Source organism: Coturnix japonica, chromosome Z (assembly GCF_054131305.1).
Source record: "Coturnix japonica strain WE chromosome Z, WE-NBRP24, whole genome shotgun sequence".
Lineage (NCBI taxonomy): Eukaryota > Metazoa > Chordata > Aves > Galliformes > Phasianidae > Coturnix > Coturnix japonica.
The window spans coordinates 74,654,804-74,676,230 of NC_140702.1; the positions used below are offsets into that span (position 1 = coordinate 74,654,804).

The following is a 21,427-nucleotide window of genomic DNA, read 5'->3' on the forward strand; positions in this document are numbered from 1 at the left end:
AGATAATGGGGTCCTATGGGGCTCTATGGGGTCCTATAGGATCCTATGGGGTCCTATGGGGGTCTAATGGGGTCTCTATGGGGTCCTATGGGGTCTCTATGGGGTCTAATGGGATCCTATGGGGTCTTATGAGGTCTCTATGGGGTCTAATGGGGTCTTATGGGGTCCTATGGGGTCTCTATGGGGTCTTATGGGATCTTATGGGGTTTAATGGGATCCTATGGGGTCCTATGGGATCCTATGGGTTCCTATGGGGGTCTATGGGGTCTCTATGGTGTCTTATGGGATCTAATGGGGTCCTATGGGGTCTTATGGGGTCTAATGGGGTCCTATGGGATCCTATGGGGTCTTATGGGGTCTAATGGGGTCCTATGGGGTCTAATGGGGTCCTATTGGGGTCTATGGGGCTCTATGGGGGTTAATGGGGTCCTATGGGTTCCTATGGGGTCTCTATGGGGTCCTATGGGGTCTTATGGAGTCTAATGGGATCCTATGGGGTCTAATGTGGTTCTATGGGGTCTCTATTGGTTCCTATTGGGGTCTATTGGTTCCTATTGGGCTCTATGGTGTCTCTATGGGGTCCTATGGGAGATAATGGGGTCCTATGGGGTTCTATGGGGTCCTATGGGGTGTATGTGGTCGCTCAGGCACCTGACCCACACGTCCCCTTCCCCTTTACACTCCAGCTGAACCCCCTTCCCGATGTGTAACCTGTTAGAGGGGATTTTATAGGGTTTTTATGGGGTCTTATAGGGTCTTATAGGGTCCCATTGATTCCTATGGGGGCTGCAATACCATTAGTGGCCACTAGGGGGCGCTATAGCAGATTATAATGGGAGTCTATGGGAGCTATTGATTCCTATGGGAGCCATTGATTCCTATGGGGTCCCATTGATTCCTATGGGAGCCATTGATTCCTATGGGAGCCATTGATTCCTATGGGGTCCCATTGATTCCTATGGGAGCCATTGATTCCTATGGGAGCCATTGATTCCTATGGGGCTCTATTGGGCTCTATGGAAGCCAATGGAATCCTATGGGATCCTATGGGGTTTAATGGGGTCCTATGGGGTTTAATGGAGTCTCTATGGGGTCCTATGGGTTCCTAATGGGGTCTATTGGTTCCTATTGGGGTCTATGGGGTCTATGGGGTCCTATGGGGTCTTATGGGGTATATGGGGTCTTATGGGGTCCTATGGCGTCTAATGGGGTCTTATGGGGTCATATGGGATCTTATGGTGTCTTATGGGGTCCTATGGGTTCTTATGGGGTCCTATGGGGTCTTATGGGGTCTCTATGGGGTCTTATGGGGTATATGGGGTCCTATGGGTTCTTATGGGGTCCTATGGGGTCTTATGGGGTCTCTATGGGGTCTTATGGGGTATATGGGGTCCTATGGGTTATATGGGGTCTTATGGGGTCCTATGGGTTATATGGGATCTTTATGGGGTCTTATGGGGTCTTATGGGGTCCTATGGGGTATATGGGGTCTATGTGTTCCCTATAGGTCCTATGGGGTCCTATGGGGTCTTATGGGGTATATGGGGTCCTATGGTGTCTAATGGAGTCCTATGGGGTCCTATGGGGTCTTATGGGTTATATGGGGTCCTATGGGGTCCTATGGTGTCTAATGGGGTCCTATGGGGTCCTATGGAGTATATAGGGTTTTATGGGGTCTTATGGGGTCTATGGGGTCTTATGGGGTTCTATGGGTTCTATGGGGTCTTATGGGTTTCTATGGGATCCTATGGGATCTTATGGGGTCTTATGGGGTATATGGGGTCCTATGGGGTCTTATGGGTTATATGGGGATCCTATGGGTTCCTATTGGGGTCTTATGGGGTCTATGGGATCCTATGGTGTCTAATGGGGTCCTATGGGGTATATGGGGTCCTATAGGTTCTATGGGGTCCTATGGTGTCTAATGGGGTCCTATGGTGTATATGGGGTCCTATGGGGTCTTATGGGATCTTATGGGTTATATGGGATCCTATGGGGTCTAATGGGGTCCTATGGGGTCCTATAGGTTCTATGGGATCCTATGGGGTCTTATGGGGTCTATGGGGTACTATGGGGTCTTATGGTTTCCTATGGGTTCTATGGGGTCCTATGGGGGTCTATGGTTTCCTATGGGTTCTATGGGGGTCTATGGGGTCCTATGGGATCTTATGGGATCTTATGGGGTCATATGGGATATATGGGATCCTATAGGTTATATAGGGTCTATGGGGTCTCACCTTGCTCTCTCGATGGCCTCGGTGCGGTGCACGTTGGACAGCTGGCCCAGACAGAACCGATCCCCCCCCGACGGATATGGGGTATATGGGGCCTATGGGGTCTATGGGGTCCTATGGTTTCTAATGGGGTCTTATGGGGTCTTGTAGGGTCCTATGGGGTCCTATGGGTTATATAGGGTTTTATGGGATCCTATGGGATCTTATGGGGTCCTATGGGGTCCTATGGGGTCTATGTGTTCCCTATAGGTTCTATGGGATCCTATGGGGTCTTATGGGGTCTATGGGATCCTATGGTGTCTTATGGGGTCCTATGGGAAATATGGAGTCTCTATGAGGTCCTATGGGGTCTTATGGGGTCTTATGGTGTCTAATGGAGTCTTATGGGGTATATGGGATCCTATGGGGTCCTATGGTGTCTAATGGGGTCCTATGAGGTCCTATGGGTTCTTATGGGGTATATGGGATCTCTATGGGGTATATGGGGTCTTATGGGGTATATGGGTTCCCTATAGGTTCTATGGGGTATATGGGGTCTCTATGGGGTATATGGGGTCCTATGGGTTCTTATGGGGTCCTATGGGGTATATGGGGTCTTATGGGGTCTTATGAGGTATATGGGGTCCTATGGAGTATATAGGGTCTCTATAGGATCCTATGGGGTCCTATGGCGTCTAATGGGGTCCTATGGGTTATATGGGGTCTTACGGGATCCTATGGTGTCTAATGGGGTCCTATGGGGTTTTATGGGGTCTTATGGTGTATATGGGGTCCTATATGTTCTATGGGGTGTTATGGGGTCCTATGGGGTCCTATGGGTTCTTATGGGATCCTATGGGGTATATGGGGTCCTATGGGGTCTTATGGGGTATATGGGGTCCTATATGTTTTATGGGGTCCTATGGGTTCCTATGGGGTCTTATAGGGTTCTATGGGGTCTTATGGGTTATATGGGGTATATGGGGTATATGGGGTCTCTGTGGGGTTGTATGGGGTCCTATGGGGTCCTATGGCGTCTAATGGGGTCCTATGGGGTATATGTGTTCCCTATAGGTTCTATGGGATCCTATGGGGTCTTATGGGGTATATGGTGTCCTATGGGGTCTTATGGGTTCTTATTGGGTCCTATGGGAGATATGGGGTCTTATGGGGTCCTATGGGATCTTATGGGGTCCTATGGGGTCTTATGGGGTCCTATGGAGTCTTATGGGTTATATGGGGTCTTATGGGGTATATGAAGTCCTATGGGGTCTTATGGACTCTTATGGGGTCTATGGGATCTTATGGGGTCTTATGGGGTCTATGGGATCCTATGGGGTCTTATGGGGTCCTATGGGATCTTATGGGTTCTTATGGGGTCTTATAGGGTTCTATGGGAGATATGGGGTCTAATGGGGTATATGGGGTCCTATGGGGTCTATAGGGTCTTATGGGGTCTTATGGGGTCCTATAGGTTCTTTGGGGTCCTATGGCGTCTAATGGGGTCCTATGGGTTCTTATGGGGTTCTATGGGTTCTTATGGGATCTTATGGGGTCTCTATGGGATCCTATGGGATCCTATGGGGTCCTATGGGGTATATGTGTTCCCTATAGGTTCTATGGGGTCTTATGGGGTCTTAAGGGGTCCTATGGGGTCCTATAGGTCCTATGGTGTCTAATGGGGTCCTATGGGGTATATGGGGTCCTATGGGGTCTTATGGGGTTCTATGGGTTCTATGGGGTCCTATGGGGTATATGGGGTCCTATGGGGTCTTATGGGGTCTTATAGGGTCCTATTGATTCCTATGGGGGCTGCAATACCATTAGCGGCCACTAGGTGGCGCTATATAATGGAATCCAATGGGAGTCTATGGGGCTCCATTGGATCCTATGGAGTCCCATTATATCCTATGGGGGCTGCAATACCATTAGCGGCCACTAGGGGGCGCTATATAATGGAATCCAATGGGAGTCTATGGGATCCTATGGGGTCTAATGGGGTCTAATGGGGTCTTATAGGGTCTCTATGGGTTCTTATAGGGTCTATGGGGTCTCACCTTGCTCTCTCGATGGCCTCGGTGCGGTGCACGTTGGACAGCTGGCCCAGACAGAACCGATCCCCCCCCGACGGATATGGGGTATATGGGGCCTATGGGGTCTATGGGGTCTTATGGGGTCTTATAGGGTCTTATGGGATCCTATGGGTTATATGGGATCTGTATGGGGTCTTATGGGGTATATGGGGTCCTATATGTTCTATGGGGTATATGGGATCTCTATGGGGTCTATGGGGTCCTATGGGAAATATGGAGTCTTTATGGGGTCTTATGGGGTCCTATGGGTTATATGGGGTCCTATGGGGTCTTATGGGGTCTTATGAGGTATATAGGGTTTTATGGGGTCCTATGGGGTATATGGGATCTCTATGGGGTCCTATGAGGTCTTATGGGGTCTTATGGGGTATATGGGGTCCTATGGGGTCCTATGGGGTCTAATGGGTTATATGGGGTCCTATGGTGTCTAATGGGGTCCTATGGGGTTTAATGGGGTCCTATGGTGTCCTACGGAGTATATGGGGTCCTATTGGGTCCTATGGTGTCCTATGGGATCTTATGGGATCCTATGGGGTCTTATGGGGTCTATGGGATCCTATGGGGTCTTATGGGGTCTTATGGGTTCTTATGGGGTATATGGGATCTCTATGGGGTCTTATGGGGTCTTATGGGGTATATGGCGTCCTATGGGGTCTATGGGATCCTATGGGTTCCTATGGGGGTCTATGGTTTCCTGTGGGTCCTATGGGGTCCTATGGGGTCCTATGGGGTCCTATGGGGTCTATGTGTTCCCTATAGGTTCTATGGGATCCTATGGGATCTTATGGGATCTATGTGTTCCCTATAGGTCTTATGAGGTCTAATGGGGTCCTATGGGGTATATGGGGTCTTATGGGGTCCTATAGGTCCTATGGTGTCTAATGGGGTCCTATGGGGTCTTATGGGGTCTCTATGGGGTCTATAGGGTCCTATGGGGTCTATAGGGTCTCTATGGGGTCCTACAGGGTTATAATGTGAGTCTATGGGGCTCCATTGATTCCTATGGGGCTCTATTGATTCCTATGGGGGCTGCAATACCATTAGCGGCCACTAGGGGGCGCTATATAATGGAATCCAATGGGATCCTATAGGGTCTCTATGGGGTTCTATGGGGTCTTATGGGGTATATAGGGTTATATAGGGTCTATGTGGTGCTCACCTTGCTCTCTCGATGGCCTCGGTGCGGTGCACGTTGGACAGCTGGCCCAGACAGAACCGATCCCCCCCCGACGGATCCACGTATCCATCGACCGTCACCACGGGGCAACTGGACGGGACCTTAAAGGTCTCCCCGACCTGAACGTCCATCTCGAAGTAGGCGATAGAACACCAGTATTCCGGGGCTATAATAAACATACAGCTTCACTATACCCCTGCCAGGACCCTAATAGCAGGTTATAATGGGAGTCTATGGGAGCCATTGATTCCTATGGGAGCCATTGATTCCTATGGGGCTCTATTGATTCCTATGGGGGCTGCAATACCATTAGTGGCCACTAGGTGGCGCTATAACGGAATCCAATGGGATCCTATGGGGTTCTATGGGGTCCTATGGAGTCCTATGGGGTTTAATGGGGTCCTATAGGATCCTATGGGGTTCTATGGGGTCCTATGGAGTCCTATGGGGTTTAATGGGGTCCTATAAGATCCTATGGGGCTCTATGGGATCCTATGGGGTCTCTATGGGGTCTTATGGGGTCTAATGGGGTCCTATGGGCTCTATGGAATCCTATGGGGTCCTATGGGGATCTATGGAGTTCTATGGGGATCCTATGGGGTCTTATGGGGTCCTATGGGGCTCTAATGGGGTCTCTATGGGGTCCTATGGGGTCTCTATGGGGTCTAATGGGGTCCTATGGGGGTCTATTGGTTCCTATTGGGCTCTATGGGGGTCTCTATGGGGTCCTATGGGGTCCTATGGGAGATAATGGGTTCTTATGGGGTCCTATGGGGTCCTATAGGGTCCTATGGGGTCTCTATGGGGTCCTATTGGGGTCTATGGGATCCTATGGGAGATAATGGGGTCCTATGGGGTCTCTATGGGGTCCTATGGGGGTCTATGGGTCTCTATGGGGGTCTATGGGGTCCTATGGGGTCCTATGGGGTCTTATGGGGTCTTATAGGGTCCTATTGATTCCTATGGGGGCTGCAATACCATTAGCGGCCACTAGGTGGCGCTATAGCAGATTATAATGGGAGTCTATGGGAGCCATTGATTCCTATGGGAGCCATTGATTCCTATGGGAGCCATTGATTCCTATGGGGTCCCATTGATTCCTATGGGAGCCATTGATTCCTATGGGGGCTGCAATACCATTAGCGGCCACAAGGGGGCGCTATAGCAGATTATAATGGGAGTCTATGGGGGTCTATTGGGCTCTATGGAAGCCAATGCAATCCTATGGGATCCTATGGGGTTTAATGGGGTCTTACGGGGTTTAATGGGGGTCTATGGGGTCCTATGTGGTCTAATGGGGTTCTATGGGGTCTAATGGGGCTCTATGGGGTCCTATGGGATCTTATGGGGTTCTATGGGGTCTAATGGGGCTCTATGGGGTCCTATGGGGTCTAATGGGGTTCTATGGGGTCTTATGGGGTTCTATGGGGTCTAATGGGGCTCTATGGGGCTCTATGGGGTCTAATGGGGTCTCTATAGTCCCCAATGACCCTATATGGATTCACTATATCCCTTCCAGGACCTACAATAGGCTTCTATAGGCCCCAATGACCCCATATAGGCTCACTATACCCCTTCCAGGACCCTAATAGACCCCAATGACCCCATATAGGCTCACTATATCCCTTCCAGGACCCTAATAGACCCCAATGACCCCATATAGGCTCACTATATCCCTTCCAGGACCCTAATAGCCCCCATAGATCTCACTATATCCCTTCCAGGACCCTCTATAGACCTGCGCTATAGCAGATTATAATGGGAGTCTATGGGAGCCATTGATTCCTATGGGAGCCATTGATTCCTATGGAAGCCATTGATTCCTATGGGAGCCATTGATTCCTATGGGGTCCCATTGATTCCTATGGGGTCCCATTGATTCCTATGGGGTCCCATTGATTCCTATGGGAGCCATTGATTCCTATGGGGTCCCATTGATTCCTATGGGGTCCCATTGATTCCTATGGGGTCCCATTGATTCCTATGGGGTCCCATTGATTCCTATGGGGTCCCATTGATTCCTATGGGGTCCCATTGATTCACCCTAATAGCCCCCATAGATCTCACTATATCCCTTCCAGGACCCTAATAACCCCCAATGACCCCATATAGACTCACTATATCCCTTCCAGGACCCTAATAGCCCCCATAGATCTCACTATATCCCTTCCAGGACCCTCTATAGCCCCCATAGATCTCACTATATCCCTTCCAGGACCCTAATAGCCCCCATAGATCTCACTATATCCCTTCCAGGACCCTCTATAGCATCCAATGACCCCATATAGGCTCACTATACCCCTTCCAGGACCCTAATAGCCCCCAATGACCCCATATAGGCTCACTATGTATCTGCCAGGACCCTAATAGACCCCAATGACCCCATATAGGCTCACTATATCCCTTCCAGGACCCTCTATAGACCTGCGCTATAGCAGATTATAATGGGGGTCTATGGGAGCCATTGATTCCTATGGGGGCTGCAATACCATTAGCGGCCACTAGGTGGCGCTATAGCAGATTATAATGGGAGTCTATGGGAGCCATTGATTCCTATGGGAGCCATTGATTCCTATGGGGTCCCATTGATTCCTATGGGGGCTGCAATACCATTAGCGGCCACTAGGGGGCGCTACAGCAGATTATAATGGGAGTCTATGGGGCTCTATTGGGCTCTATGGAAGCCAATGCAATCCTATGGGATCCTATGGGGTTTAATGGGGGTCTATGGGGTTTAATGGGGGTCTATGGGGTCCTATGGGGTTCTATGGGGTCTTATGGGGTTCTATGGGGTCTAATGGGGTCCTATGGGGTCTTATGGGGTTCTATGGGGTCTAATGGGATCCTATGGGGTCCTATGGGGGTCTAATGGGGCTCTATGGGGTCTAATGGGGTCTCTATAGACCCCAATGACCCCATATAGGCTCACTATATCCCTTCCAGGACCCTAATAGCCCCCATAGATCTCACTATATCCCTTCCAGGACCCTCTATAGACCTGCGCTATAGCAGATTATAATGGGAGTCTATGGGAGCCATTGATTCCTATGGGAGCCATTGATTCCTATGGGAGCCATTGATTCCTATGGGAGCCATTCATTCCTATGGGGTCCCATTGATTCCTATGGGAGCCATTGATTCCTATGGGAGCCATTGATTCCTATGGGGTCCCATTGATTCCTATGGGGGCTGCAATACCATTAGCGGCCACTAGGGGGCGCTATAGCAGATTATAATGGGAGTCTATGGGGGTCTATTGGGCTCTATGGAAGCCAATGCAATCCTATGGGATCCTATGGGGTTTAATGGGGTCTTACGGGGTTTAATGGGGGTCTATGGGGTTCTATGGGGTCTAATGGGATCTTATGGGGTTCTATGGGGTCTAATGGGGTCCTATAGGATCCTATGGGGTCCTATGGGGGTCTAATGGGGCTCTATGGGGTCTTATGGGGTCTAATGGCGTCTCTATAGACCCCAATGACCCCATATAGGCTCACTATATCCCTGCCAGGACCCTAATAGACCCCAATGACCCTATATAGGCTCACTATAGCCCTTCCAGGACCCTAATAGCCCCCATAGATCTCACTATATCCCTTCCAGGACCCTCTATAGACCTGCGCTATAGCAGATTATAATGGAGGTCTATGGGAGCCATTGATTCCTATGGGAGCCATTGATTCCTATGGGAGCCATTGATTCCTATGGGGTCCCATTGATTCCTATGGGAGCCATTGATTCCTATGGGAGCCATTGATTCCTATGGGAGCCATTGATTCCTATGGGGCTCTATTGATTCCTATGGGGTCCCATTGATTCCTATGGGGGCTGCAATACCATTAGCGGCCATTAGGGGGCGCTGTAATGGGAGTCTATGGGAGCCATTGATTCCTATGGGGTCCCATTGATTCCTATGGGGTCCCATTGATTCCTATGGGGTCCCATTGATTCCTATGGGAGCCATTGATTCCTATGGGGTCCCATTGATTCCTATGGGAGCCATTGATTCCTATGGGGTCCCATTGATTCCTATGGGAGCCATTGATTCCTATGGGGTCCCATTGATTCCTATGGGGTCCCATTGATTCCTATGGGAGCCATTGATTCCTATGGGGTCCCATTGATTCCTATGGGGTCCCATTGATTCCTATGGGGGCTGCAATACCATTAGCGGCCACTAGGGGGCGCTATAGCAGATTATAATGGGAGTCTATGGGGCTCTATTGGGCTCTATGGAAGCCAATGCAATCCTATGGGATCCTATGGGGTTTAATGGGGTCTTATGGGGTTCTATGGGGGTCTATGGGGTCCTATGGGGTCTAATGGGGTCCTATGGGGTCCTATAGGATCCTATGGGGGTCTAATGGGGCTCTATGGGGTCTTATGGGGTCTAATGGGGTCTCTATAGACCCCAATGACCCTATATGGCTTCACTATGGACCTGCCAGGACCTACAATGGGTCTTAATAGCCCCCAATGACCCCATATGGCTTCACTATGTACCTGCGAGGACCTATAATGGGTTCTAATACCACCCAATGACCCCATATGGGTTCACTATATCCCTTCCAGGACCTACAATGGGTCTTAATAGAGACCAGGACCCCATAGGGGCTCACTATACCCCTTCCAGGACCCTGAGGTGCTTCTATAGGCCCCAATGACCCCATTGAATCTCACTATACCCCTTCCAGGACCCTAAGGTGCTTCTATAGCCCCCAATGACCCCATTGAATCTCACTATATCCCTTCCAGGACCCTAAGGTGCTTCTATAGGCCCCAATGACCCCATATGGGTTCACTATATCCCTTCCAGGACCCCATAGATCTCACTATACCCCTTCCAGGACCCTATATAGACCCCAATGACCCCATATAGGCTCACTATATCCCTTCCAGGACCCTAAGGTGCTTCTATAGGCCCCAATGACCCCATTGAATCTCACTATACCCCTTCCAGGACCCTAAGGTGCTTCTATAGGCCCCAATGACCCTATATGGATTCACTATACCCCTTCCAGGACCTGGGACCCCATTGAAACTCACTATACCCCTTCCAGGACCCCATAGATCTCACTATACCCCTTCCAGGACCTACAATGGGCTTCTATAGCCCCCAATGACCCCATATGGGCTCACTATATCCCTTCCAGGACCTGGGACCACATATAGGCTCACTATACCCCTTCCAGGACCCTAATAGCCCCCATAGCCCCCAATGACCCCATATAGGCTCACTATACCCCTTCCAGGACCCTCTATAGACCCCAATGACCCCATATAGGCTCACTATATCCCTTCCAGGACCCTCTATAGACCTGCGCTATAGCAGGTTATAATGGGAGTCTATGGGAGCCATTGATTCCTATGGGATCCCATTGATTCCTATGGGAGCCATTGATTCCTATGGGAGCCATTGATTCCTATGGGAGCCATTGATTCCTATGGGAGCCATTGATTCCTATGGGGTCCCATTGATTCCTATGGGAGCCATTGATTCCTATGGGAGCCATTGATTCCTATGGGAGCCATTGATTCCTATGGGGTCCCATTGATTCCTATGGGAGCCATTGATTCCTATGGGGTCCCATTGATTCCTATGGGGGCTGCAATACCATTAGCGGCCACTAGGGGGCGCTATAGCAGATTATAATGGGAGTCTATGGGGCTCTATTGGGCTCTATGGAAGCCAATGCAATCCTATGGGATCCTATGGGGTTTAATGGGGTCTTACGGGGTTTAATGGGGGTCTATGGGGTCCTATGGGGTCTAATGGGGTCCTATGGGGTTCTATGGGGTCTAATGGGGTTCTATGGGGTCTAATGGGATCTTATGGGGTCCTATGGGGTCCTATAGGATCCTATGGGGTCCTATGGGGGTCTAATGGGGCTCTATGGGGCCTTATGGGGTCTAATGGGGTCTCTATAGACCCCAATGACCCTATATGGATTCACTATATCCCTTCCAGGACCCTAAGGTGCTTCTATAGGCCCCAATGACCCCATATAGGCTCACTATATCCCTTCCAGGACCCTAATAGCCCCCATAGATCTCACTGTATCCCTTCCAGGACCCTATGGGGTCCCATTGATTCCTATGGGGTCCCATTGATTCCTATGGGGGCTGCAATACCATTAGCGGCCACTAGGGGGCGCTATAATGGGAGTCTATGGGAGCCATTGATTCCTATGGGATCCCATTGATTCCTATGGGAGCCATTGATTCCTATGGGGTCCCATTGATTCCTATGGGAGCCATTGATTCCTATGGGGTCCCATTGATTCCTATGGGGTCCCATTGATTCCTATGGGAGCCATTGATTCCTATGGGGTCCCATTGATTCCTATGGGAGCCATTGATTCCTATGGGGTCCCATTGATTCCTATGGGAGCCATTGATTCCTATGGGAACCATTGATTCCTATGGGGTCCCATTGATTCCTATGGGAGCCATTGATTCCTATGGGAGCCATTGATTCCTATGGAGTCCCATTGATTCCTATGGGAGCCATTGATTCCTATGGGAGCCATTGATTCCTATGGGGTCCCATTGATTCCTATGGGGTCCCATTGATTCCTATGGGGTCCCATTGATTCCTATGGGGTCCCATTGATTCCTATGGGAGCCATTGACCTGGACTCACCGGGGTGGTTGGAGATGGGAGGTTGGAAGCTCAGTTCGTTATGAACGGGCCCTAGAGAGAGGCGTGGGAAAACAAGATGGCCGCCGTTCATTCATAACATTGTTTAGTTCCCATTCATTCATTCATTCATTCACTTTAGGTTCCCATTCATTAGTTCCCATTCATTCATTCATATAGGATCCCATATCCCATATAAGACCCCATATACCCCATATACCCCCTATATGACCCCATATACCCCCTATAGGACCCCATATAGACCCCATATATCCCCTATAGGATCCCATATAGGATCCCATATAGGATCCCCTATACCCTATATAGGACCCCATACCCCATATATGACCCCATATATCCCCTATAGGACCCCATATATCCCCTATATGACCCCAATACCCCATATAGGATCCCATATACCCCATATATGACCCCATATCCCATATAGGATCCCATATACCCCATATATCCCCTATAGGATCCCATATATCCCATATACCCCATATAGGATCCCATATATCCCCTATAGGATCCCATATATCCCATATACCCCATATAGGATCCCATATATCCCATATAGGATCCCATATATGACCCCATACCCCATATAGGACCCCATATATCCCCTATAGGATCCCATATATCCCATATAAGACCCCATATACCCCATACCCCGTATAGGACCCCATATAGGATCCCATATAGGACCCCATACCCCATATAGGACCCCATACCCCCTATAGGACCCCATATATCCCATATAGGACCCCATATACCCCATATAGGACCCCATACCCCATATAGGATCCCATATACCCCATATATGACCCCATATACCCCCTATATGACCCCATATACCCCCTATAGGACCCCATATACCCCATATAGGACCCCATATACCCCATATAGGATCCCATATACCCCATATACCCCATATAGGACCCCATACCCCCTATAGGATCCCATATATCCCATATATCCCGTATAGGATCCCATATACCCCATATATCCCCTATAGGATCCCATATATCCCCTATATGACCCCATATACCCCATATACCCCATATATCCCATATAGGATCCCATATACCCCCTATATGACCCCAATACCCCATATAGGATCCCATATAGGACCCCATATACCCCCTATAAGACCCCATATCCCATATATGACCCCATATAGGACCCCATATACCCCATATAGGACCCCATATAGGACCCCATACCCCATATGCCCCATATATCCCCCTATAGGATCCCATATAGGACCCCATATACCCCATATAAGACCCCATACCCCATATATGACCCCATATACCCCATATATGACCCCATATATCCCCTATAGAATCCCATATACCCCATATAGGACCCCATATACCCCCTATAGGACCCCATATACCCCATATAGGACCCCATATACCCCATATACCCCATATAGGACCCCATACTCCATATAGGATCCCATATAAGACCCCATATCCCATATAGGACCCCATATACCCCCTATATGACCCCATATACCCCATATATCCCCTATAGGATCCCATATAGGACCCCATACCCCCTATATGACCCCATATATCCCATATAGGATCCCATATATCCCCTCTATCCCCTATAGGATCCCATATATCCCCTATAGGATCCCCTATATCCCATACTCACAGTAGTGCAGGGGCGGGTGGTGCTGGAGGTGCCCGTTGTGATGCTGTGGGTACGGGGTCCGCGCTGCGCCGCTCCACGAGCCATTGCCTGCAATGGGATATAGGGCGTCCTATAGGGGATATAGGGTCCTATAGGGTCATATAGGATCCTATAGGGCATATAGGGGGTCATATATGGGATATGGGGTCATATAGGGGGTATATGGGGTCATATAGGGGGTATATGGGGTCATATATGGGATATGGGGTCTTATAGGGGGTATATGGGGTCCTATATGGGGTATATGGGGTCCTATAGGGGATATAGGGTCATATATGGGGTCCTATATGGGATATAGGGTCATATATGGGGTCCTATATGGGATATATGGGGTATATGGGATCCTATAGGGGATATAGGGGATCCTATAGGGTCATATATGGGATATGGGGTCCTATATGGGGTATATGGGGTATATGGGGTCCTATATGGGGTATATGGGGTCATATATGGGTTATGGGGTCCTATATGGGGTATATGGGGTCCTATATGGGGTCATATATGGGATCCTATATGGGATATGGGGTCATATATGGGGTATATGGGGTCCTATATGGGGTATATGGGGTCCTATATGGGATCCTATAGAGAATATAGGGGATCCTATAGGATCATATATGGGGTATATGGGGTATATGGGGTTCTATAGGGGGTATGGGGTCATATATGGGGTATATGGGGTCCTATATGGGGTATATGGGGTCCTATATGGGGTCATATATGGGATATGGGGTCCTATATGGGATCCTATAGGGGATATATGGGGTATATGGGATCCTATAGGGGATATATGGGGTATATGGGGTCCTATAGGGGATATAGGGTTCTTATATGGGGTATATGGGGTCCTATATGGGGTATATGGGGTCCTATATGGGGTATATGGGGTCATATATGGGGTATATGGGGTCTTATATGGGGTATATGGGGTCTTACAGGGGATATAGGGACATATATGGGGTCCTATATGGGGTATGGGGTCCTATATGGGGTATATGGGGTCCTATAGGGGATATAGGGTCATATATGCGGTCCTATATGGGATATGGGGTCATATATGGGATCCTATATGGGGTATATGGGGTATGGGATCCTATAGGGGTTATAGGGTCATATATGGGATATGGGGTCCTATAGGGTCATATATGGGATATATGGGATCCTATAGAGTCATATATGGGGTATATGGAGTCCTATATGGGGTATATGGGATCCTATATGGGGTATATGGGATCCTATATGGGGTATAGGGTTCTTATATGGGGTATATGGGGTCCTATATGGGGTATATGGGGTATATCGGGTCCTATATGGGGTATATGGGATCCTATATGGGGTATGGGGTCTTATATGGGGTATATGGGGTCCTATAGGGGATATATGGGATCCTATAGGGGATATAGGGGATCCTATAGGGGATATGGGGTATATGGGGTCCTATATGGGGTCATATAGGGTATATGGGGTCATATATGGGATATGGGGTCCTATATTGGGGATATGGGGTCGTATATGGGGTATGGGGTCATATATGGGGTCCTATATGGGATATATGGGGGATATGGGATCCTATAGGGGATATAGGGTCATATATGGGGTATGGGGTCATATATGGGGTATGGGATCCTATAGGGTCATATATGGGGTATATGGGGTCATATATGGGATCCTATATGGGGTATGGGGTCCTATATGGGGTATATGGGGTCCTATATGGGGTATATGGGGTCCTATATGGGATATAGGGGATCCTATAGGGGATATAGGGTCATATATGGGATATGGGGACCTATATGGGGAATATGAGATCCTATAGGGGATATATGGGATATTGGGTCCTATATGGGATCCTATATAGGATATGGGGTCCTATATGGGGTATATGGGATCTTATATGGGATATGGGGTCATATATGGGGTATATGGGGTCCTATATGGGGTATATGGGGTCCTATAGGGGATATAGGGGATCCTATAGGGGATATAGGGGATCCTATAGGGGATATAGGGTCATATATGGGGTATGGGGTCTTATATGGGGTCCTATAGGGGATATAGGGTCATATATGAGGTATATGGGGTATATGGGGTCCTATATGGGGTCATATATGGGGTATGGGGTCTTATAGGGGGTATATGGGGTCCTATATGGGGTATAGGGTCATATATGGGGTCCTATATGGGATATAGGATCATATATGGGGTATATGGGGTCCTATATGGGGTATATGGGGTCCTATAGGGTATATGGGGTCCTATATGGGGTCCTATATGGGTTATGGGGTCCTATAGGGGATATAGAGTCATATATGGGGTCCTATATGGGATATATGGGGTATATGGGGTCCTATATGGGGTATATGGGATCCTATAGGGGATATATGGGATCCTATATAGGATATAGGGTCATATATGGGGTATATGGGGTCCTATATGGGATATAGGGTCATATATGGAGTCCTATAGGGTATATGGGGTCCTATATGGGGTATGGGGTCATATATGGGGTATATGGGGTCCTATATGGGGTATATGGGGTCATATATGGGGTATATGGGGTCCTATATGGGGTATATGGGGTCCTATATGGGGTATGGGGTCTTATATGGGGTATATGGGGTCCTATATGGGGTATATGGGGTCATATATGGAGTATATGGGGTCCTATAGGGGATATAGGGGATCCTATATAGGATATAGGGTCATATATGGGGTATATGGGGTATATGGGATCCTATATGGGATATGGGGTCCTATATGGGATCCTATATGGGGTATGGGGTCATATAGGGGGTATATGGGGTCCTATAGGGGGTATATGGGATCATATAGGGGATATATGGGATCCTATAGGGGTTATGGGGTCATATATGGGGTATAGGGTCATATATGGGGTCCTATAGGGGGTATATGGGATCCTATATGGGGTATGGGATCCTATATGGGGTCATATAGGGTATATGGGGTCCTATATGGGGTATATGGGGTCCTATATGGGGTATGGGGTCCTATATGGGATCCTATAGGGGATATAGGGTTCCTATATGGGGTATATGGGATCCTATAGGGGATATGGGGGATCCTATAGGGGATATAGGGGATATAGGGTCATATATGGGGTCCTATGGGGTATATGGGATCCTATATGGGGTATGGGATCCTATATGGGGTCCTATAGGGGATATAGGGGATCCTATAGGGGATATAGGGTCATATATGGGGTACATGGGGTCTTATATGGGGTATATGGGGTCTTACAGGGGATATAGGGACATATATGGGGTCCTATAGGGGATATGGGGTCTTATAGGGGATATAGGGCGTCCTATAGGGGATATAGGGTCATATAGGGGATCCTATATGGGATATGGGGTCTTATAGGGGATATATAGGGTCATATATGGGGTACATAGGGTATATGGGATCCTATATGGGGTATGGGGTCCTATATGGGGTACATGGGGTCATATATGGGGTATATGGGGTCCTATATGGGATATGAGGTCCTATATGGGGTATATGGGGTCCTATATGGGGTATATGGGGTCCTATATGGGATATATGGAATATATGGGATCCTATAGGGGATATAGGGTCCTATATGGGATCCTATATGGGCCCTATAGGGCGGCCCTATAAGGTTTATGGGGTGCCCCCATAGACTCACTGTGGTGGTAGGTGGCAGGTTGAGCACTGAAGCCGTTCTGAGCCGCCGCAGCCGCCGCCTGAGCTCCGGGAGCCAATGGGAGGAGAGAATCGCCGTGGTTGCCGGGCAGAACAGTCGGAGGTTGGCCTGGAGGATTAAAGGTCATAGAGTGGGGGATAGAGGGGACGATCTATCCATCTTGGATCATAGAGTGTGGGATTGAGGGGACGCTCTGGGGCGGCCATCTTGGATTGGAGGACTGGGCGGAAGGGCGGCCATCTTGGATTGGAGGACTGGGCGGCCATCTTGGATTGGAGGACTGGGCGGCCATCTTGGATTGGAGGACTGGGCAGATGGGCGGCCATCTTGGATTGGAGGACTGGGCGTAAGGCGGCCATCTTGGATTGGAGGACTGGGCCGAAGGGCGGCCATCTTGGATTATTAATGGGGTTATTAATGGGGTTATTAATGGGGTTATGGGGTTATTAATGGGGTTATGGGGTTATTAATGGGATTATGGGGTTATTAATGGGGTTATGGGGTTATTAATGGGGTTATGGGGTTATTAATGGGATTATGGGGTTATTAATGGGGTTATGGGGTTATTAATGGGGTTATTAATGGGGTTATGGGGTTATTAATGGGATTATGGCCCTATTAATGGGATTATGACCGTATTAATGGGATTATGACCCTATTAATGGGATTATGACCCTATTAATGGGATTATGGCCCTATTAATGGGATTATGGCCCTATTAATGGGATTATGGCCCTATTAATGGGATTATGGCCCTATTAATGGGATTATGACCCTATTAATTGCATTACTGATGGGATTAATGGGATTATGGCCCTATTAATGGAATTATTAATGGGATTATGACCCTATTAATGGGATTATGACCCTATTAATGGGATTATGGCCCTATTAATGGGATTATGACCCTATTAATGGGATTATGGCCCCATTAATGGGATTATGGCCCTATTAATGGGATTATGGCCCTAATAATGGGATTATTGATGGGATTATGGGATTATTAATGGGATTATCAATAGGATTATGGGATTATTGACGGGATAATGAGATTATCAATGGGATTAATGGGATTATCAATGGGATTAATGGGATTATCAATGGGATTAATGGGATTATCAATGGGATTAATGGGATTCCTGATAGGATTATGGGATTATCAATGGGATTATGGCCCTATTAATGGGATTATCAATGGGATTATGGGATTATTAATGGGATTATGGCCCTATTAACGGTATTACTGGTGTCTTAATGGGATTATTGATGGGATTAATGGGATTATGGCCCTATTAATGGGATTATTAATGGGATTATGACCCTATTAATGGGATTATGGCCCTATTAATTGCATTACTGATGGGATTAATGGGATTGTGACCCTATTAATGGGATTATGGCCCTATTAATGGGATTATTGATGGGATTATGGGATTATCAATGGGATTATGACCCTATTAATGGGATTATGGCCCTATTAATGGGATTATCAATAGGATTAATGGGATTATGACCCTATTAATGGGATTATGGCCCTATTAATGGGATTATGGCCCTATTAATTGCATTAATGATGGGATTTATGGGATTATCAATAGGATTATGGGATTATCAATGGGATTAATGGGATTATGGCCCTATTAATGGGATTATGGCCCTATTAATGGGATTATCAATGGGATTAATGGGATTATGACCCTATTAATGGGATTATCAATGGGATTATGGGATTATTAATGGGATTATGACCCTATTAATTGCCTTATTGATGGTATTAATGGGATTATGACCCTATTAATGGGGTTATGGCCCTATTAATGGGATTATCAATGGGATTATGGCCCTATTAATGGGATTATCAATGGGATTATGGGATTATCAATGGGATTATGACCCTATTAATGGGATTATTGACGGGATAATGGGATTATCAATGGGATTATGGGATTATCAATGGGATTATGGCCCTATTAATGGGATTATGGCCCTATTAATGGGATTATTGATGGGATTATGACCCTATTAATGGGGTTATGGGATTATTAATGGGATTATGGGGTTATTAATGGGGTTAATGGGATTACGGCCCTATTAATGGGATTATCAATGGGATTATGGGATTCTCAATGGGATTAATGGGATTATGACCCTATTAATGGGATTATTGATGGGATTATGGGATTATTAATGGGATTATGGCCCTATTAATGGGATTATTAATGGGATTATGGGATTATCAATGGGATTATGACCCTATTAATGGGATTATTAATGGGATTATGGGGTTATTAATGGGATTATGGCCCTATTAATGGGATTATCTCTGGGATTATGGGATTCTCAATGGGATTAATGGGACTATGGCCCTATTAATGGGATTATTAATGGGATTATGGCCCTATTAATGGGATTATGGCCCTATTAATGGGATTATGGCCCTATTAATGGGATTATTGATGGGATTATGGCCCTATTAATGGGATTATGGCCCTATTAACGGGATTATCAATAGGATTATGGGATTCTTAATGGGATTATCAATGGGATTATGGGATTATTTATGGGATAATGGGATTATCAATGGGATTATGGGATTATTAATGTCTTAATGGGATTATTGCTGGTATTATGGGCTTATCAATGGGATTATGGCCCTATTAATGGGATTATGGCCCTATTAATTGCATTACTGATGGGATTAATGGGATTATGGCCCTATTAATGGGATTATTAATGGGATTATGACCCTATTAATGGGATTATTAATGGGATTATGGGATTATCAATGGGATTATGGGGTTATTGATGGGATTAATGGGATTATTAATGTCTTAATGGGATTATTAATGGGATTATGGGGTTATTAATGGGATTAATGGGATTATGGCCCTATTAATGGGATTATCAATGGGATTATGGGATTATCAATGGGATTATGGGATTATTAATGGGATTGTGGCCCTATTAATGGGATTATCACCCTATTAATGGGATTATTAATGGGATTATGGGGTTATTAATGGGATTATGGCCCTATTAATGGGATTATGGCCCTATTAATGGGATTATGACCCTATTAATGGGATTACGGCCCTATTAATGGGATTATTGATGGGATTATGGGATTATCAATGGGATTATGGCCTTATTAATGGGATTATTAATAGGATTACGGGATTATTGATGGGATAATGGGATTATCAATGGGATTATGGGATTATCAATGGGATTATCAATGGGATTATGGGATTATCAATGGGATTAATGGGATTATGGCCCTATTAATGGGATTATCGATTATTAATCCCTATTAATGGGATTATGGGGTTATTAATGGGATTATGGCCCTATTAATGGGATTATCAATGGGATTTATGGGATTATGGCCCTATTAATGGGATTATCAATGGGATTTATGGGATTATGGCCCTATTAATGGGATTATGGCCCTATTAATGGGATTATCAATGGGATTAATGGGATTATGGCCCTATTAATGGCCTTATCCATAGGGTCGGCGGCCATCTTGGACTCACTGGTAGACGCCACAGGGATGGAAGTGAAGCCGGACGTTCCAGGCTCCGTCTGTTGGTTGTAGGCGTCGCTTGGAGCCCGACCTTGAGCCGGGTGTTGGATGGTCTGAAGCGAATGAGCCTCATTGGATCCTATGGGGGCCTGTTGGCCGTCGTAGTCGCTCACGTATTCGTCCTTCACTAATAAACTGGACGGGGCTCGGGATTATAAAGGGGAGAACATGATAAAGAGGATGGAGGAGCCCCAAAATGGTGAGTTTTGACCCCAAAAATGGCATTTTTGACCCCAAAAATGGCATTTTTAGCCCCAAAATGACCCAAAAATGACCCAAAATGACCCAAAAATGGCCCAAAATGACACAAAAATGGCATTTTTAGA

The 21,427-nt window shown here is 47.1% G+C and overlaps 1 protein-coding gene across 9 annotated transcripts in view; it reads right to left on the reverse strand.

Annotated features, from left to right (window-relative positions):
- The window catches only part of LOC146754202 (SMAD family member 4-like), a 43,360-nt gene that overhangs the window by 10,281 nt on the left and 11,652 nt on the right, over positions 1 to 21,427 (reverse strand). For 3 of the 9 annotated variants that reach the window (XM_085528949.1, XM_085528940.1, XM_085528947.1), the window contains exons 3-7: positions 21,052 to 21,246; positions 17,498 to 17,623; positions 13,792 to 13,878; positions 12,127 to 12,177; positions 5,466 to 5,649 (exon numbers count right to left, since the gene is read on the reverse strand). In XM_085528949.1, the coding sequence (XP_085385075.1) occupies positions 5,466 to 5,649; positions 12,127 to 12,177; positions 13,792 to 13,878; positions 17,498 to 17,623; positions 21,052 to 21,246 (643 nt within the window). Of the gene's footprint in view, positions 1 to 587; positions 712 to 4,246; positions 4,271 to 5,465; positions 5,650 to 12,126; positions 12,178 to 13,791; positions 13,879 to 17,497; positions 17,624 to 21,051; positions 21,247 to 21,427 lie in introns of those variants that run through there. The other 6 variants (XM_085528941.1, XM_085528946.1, XM_085528945.1 and 3 more) reach the window with 6 other exon arrangements.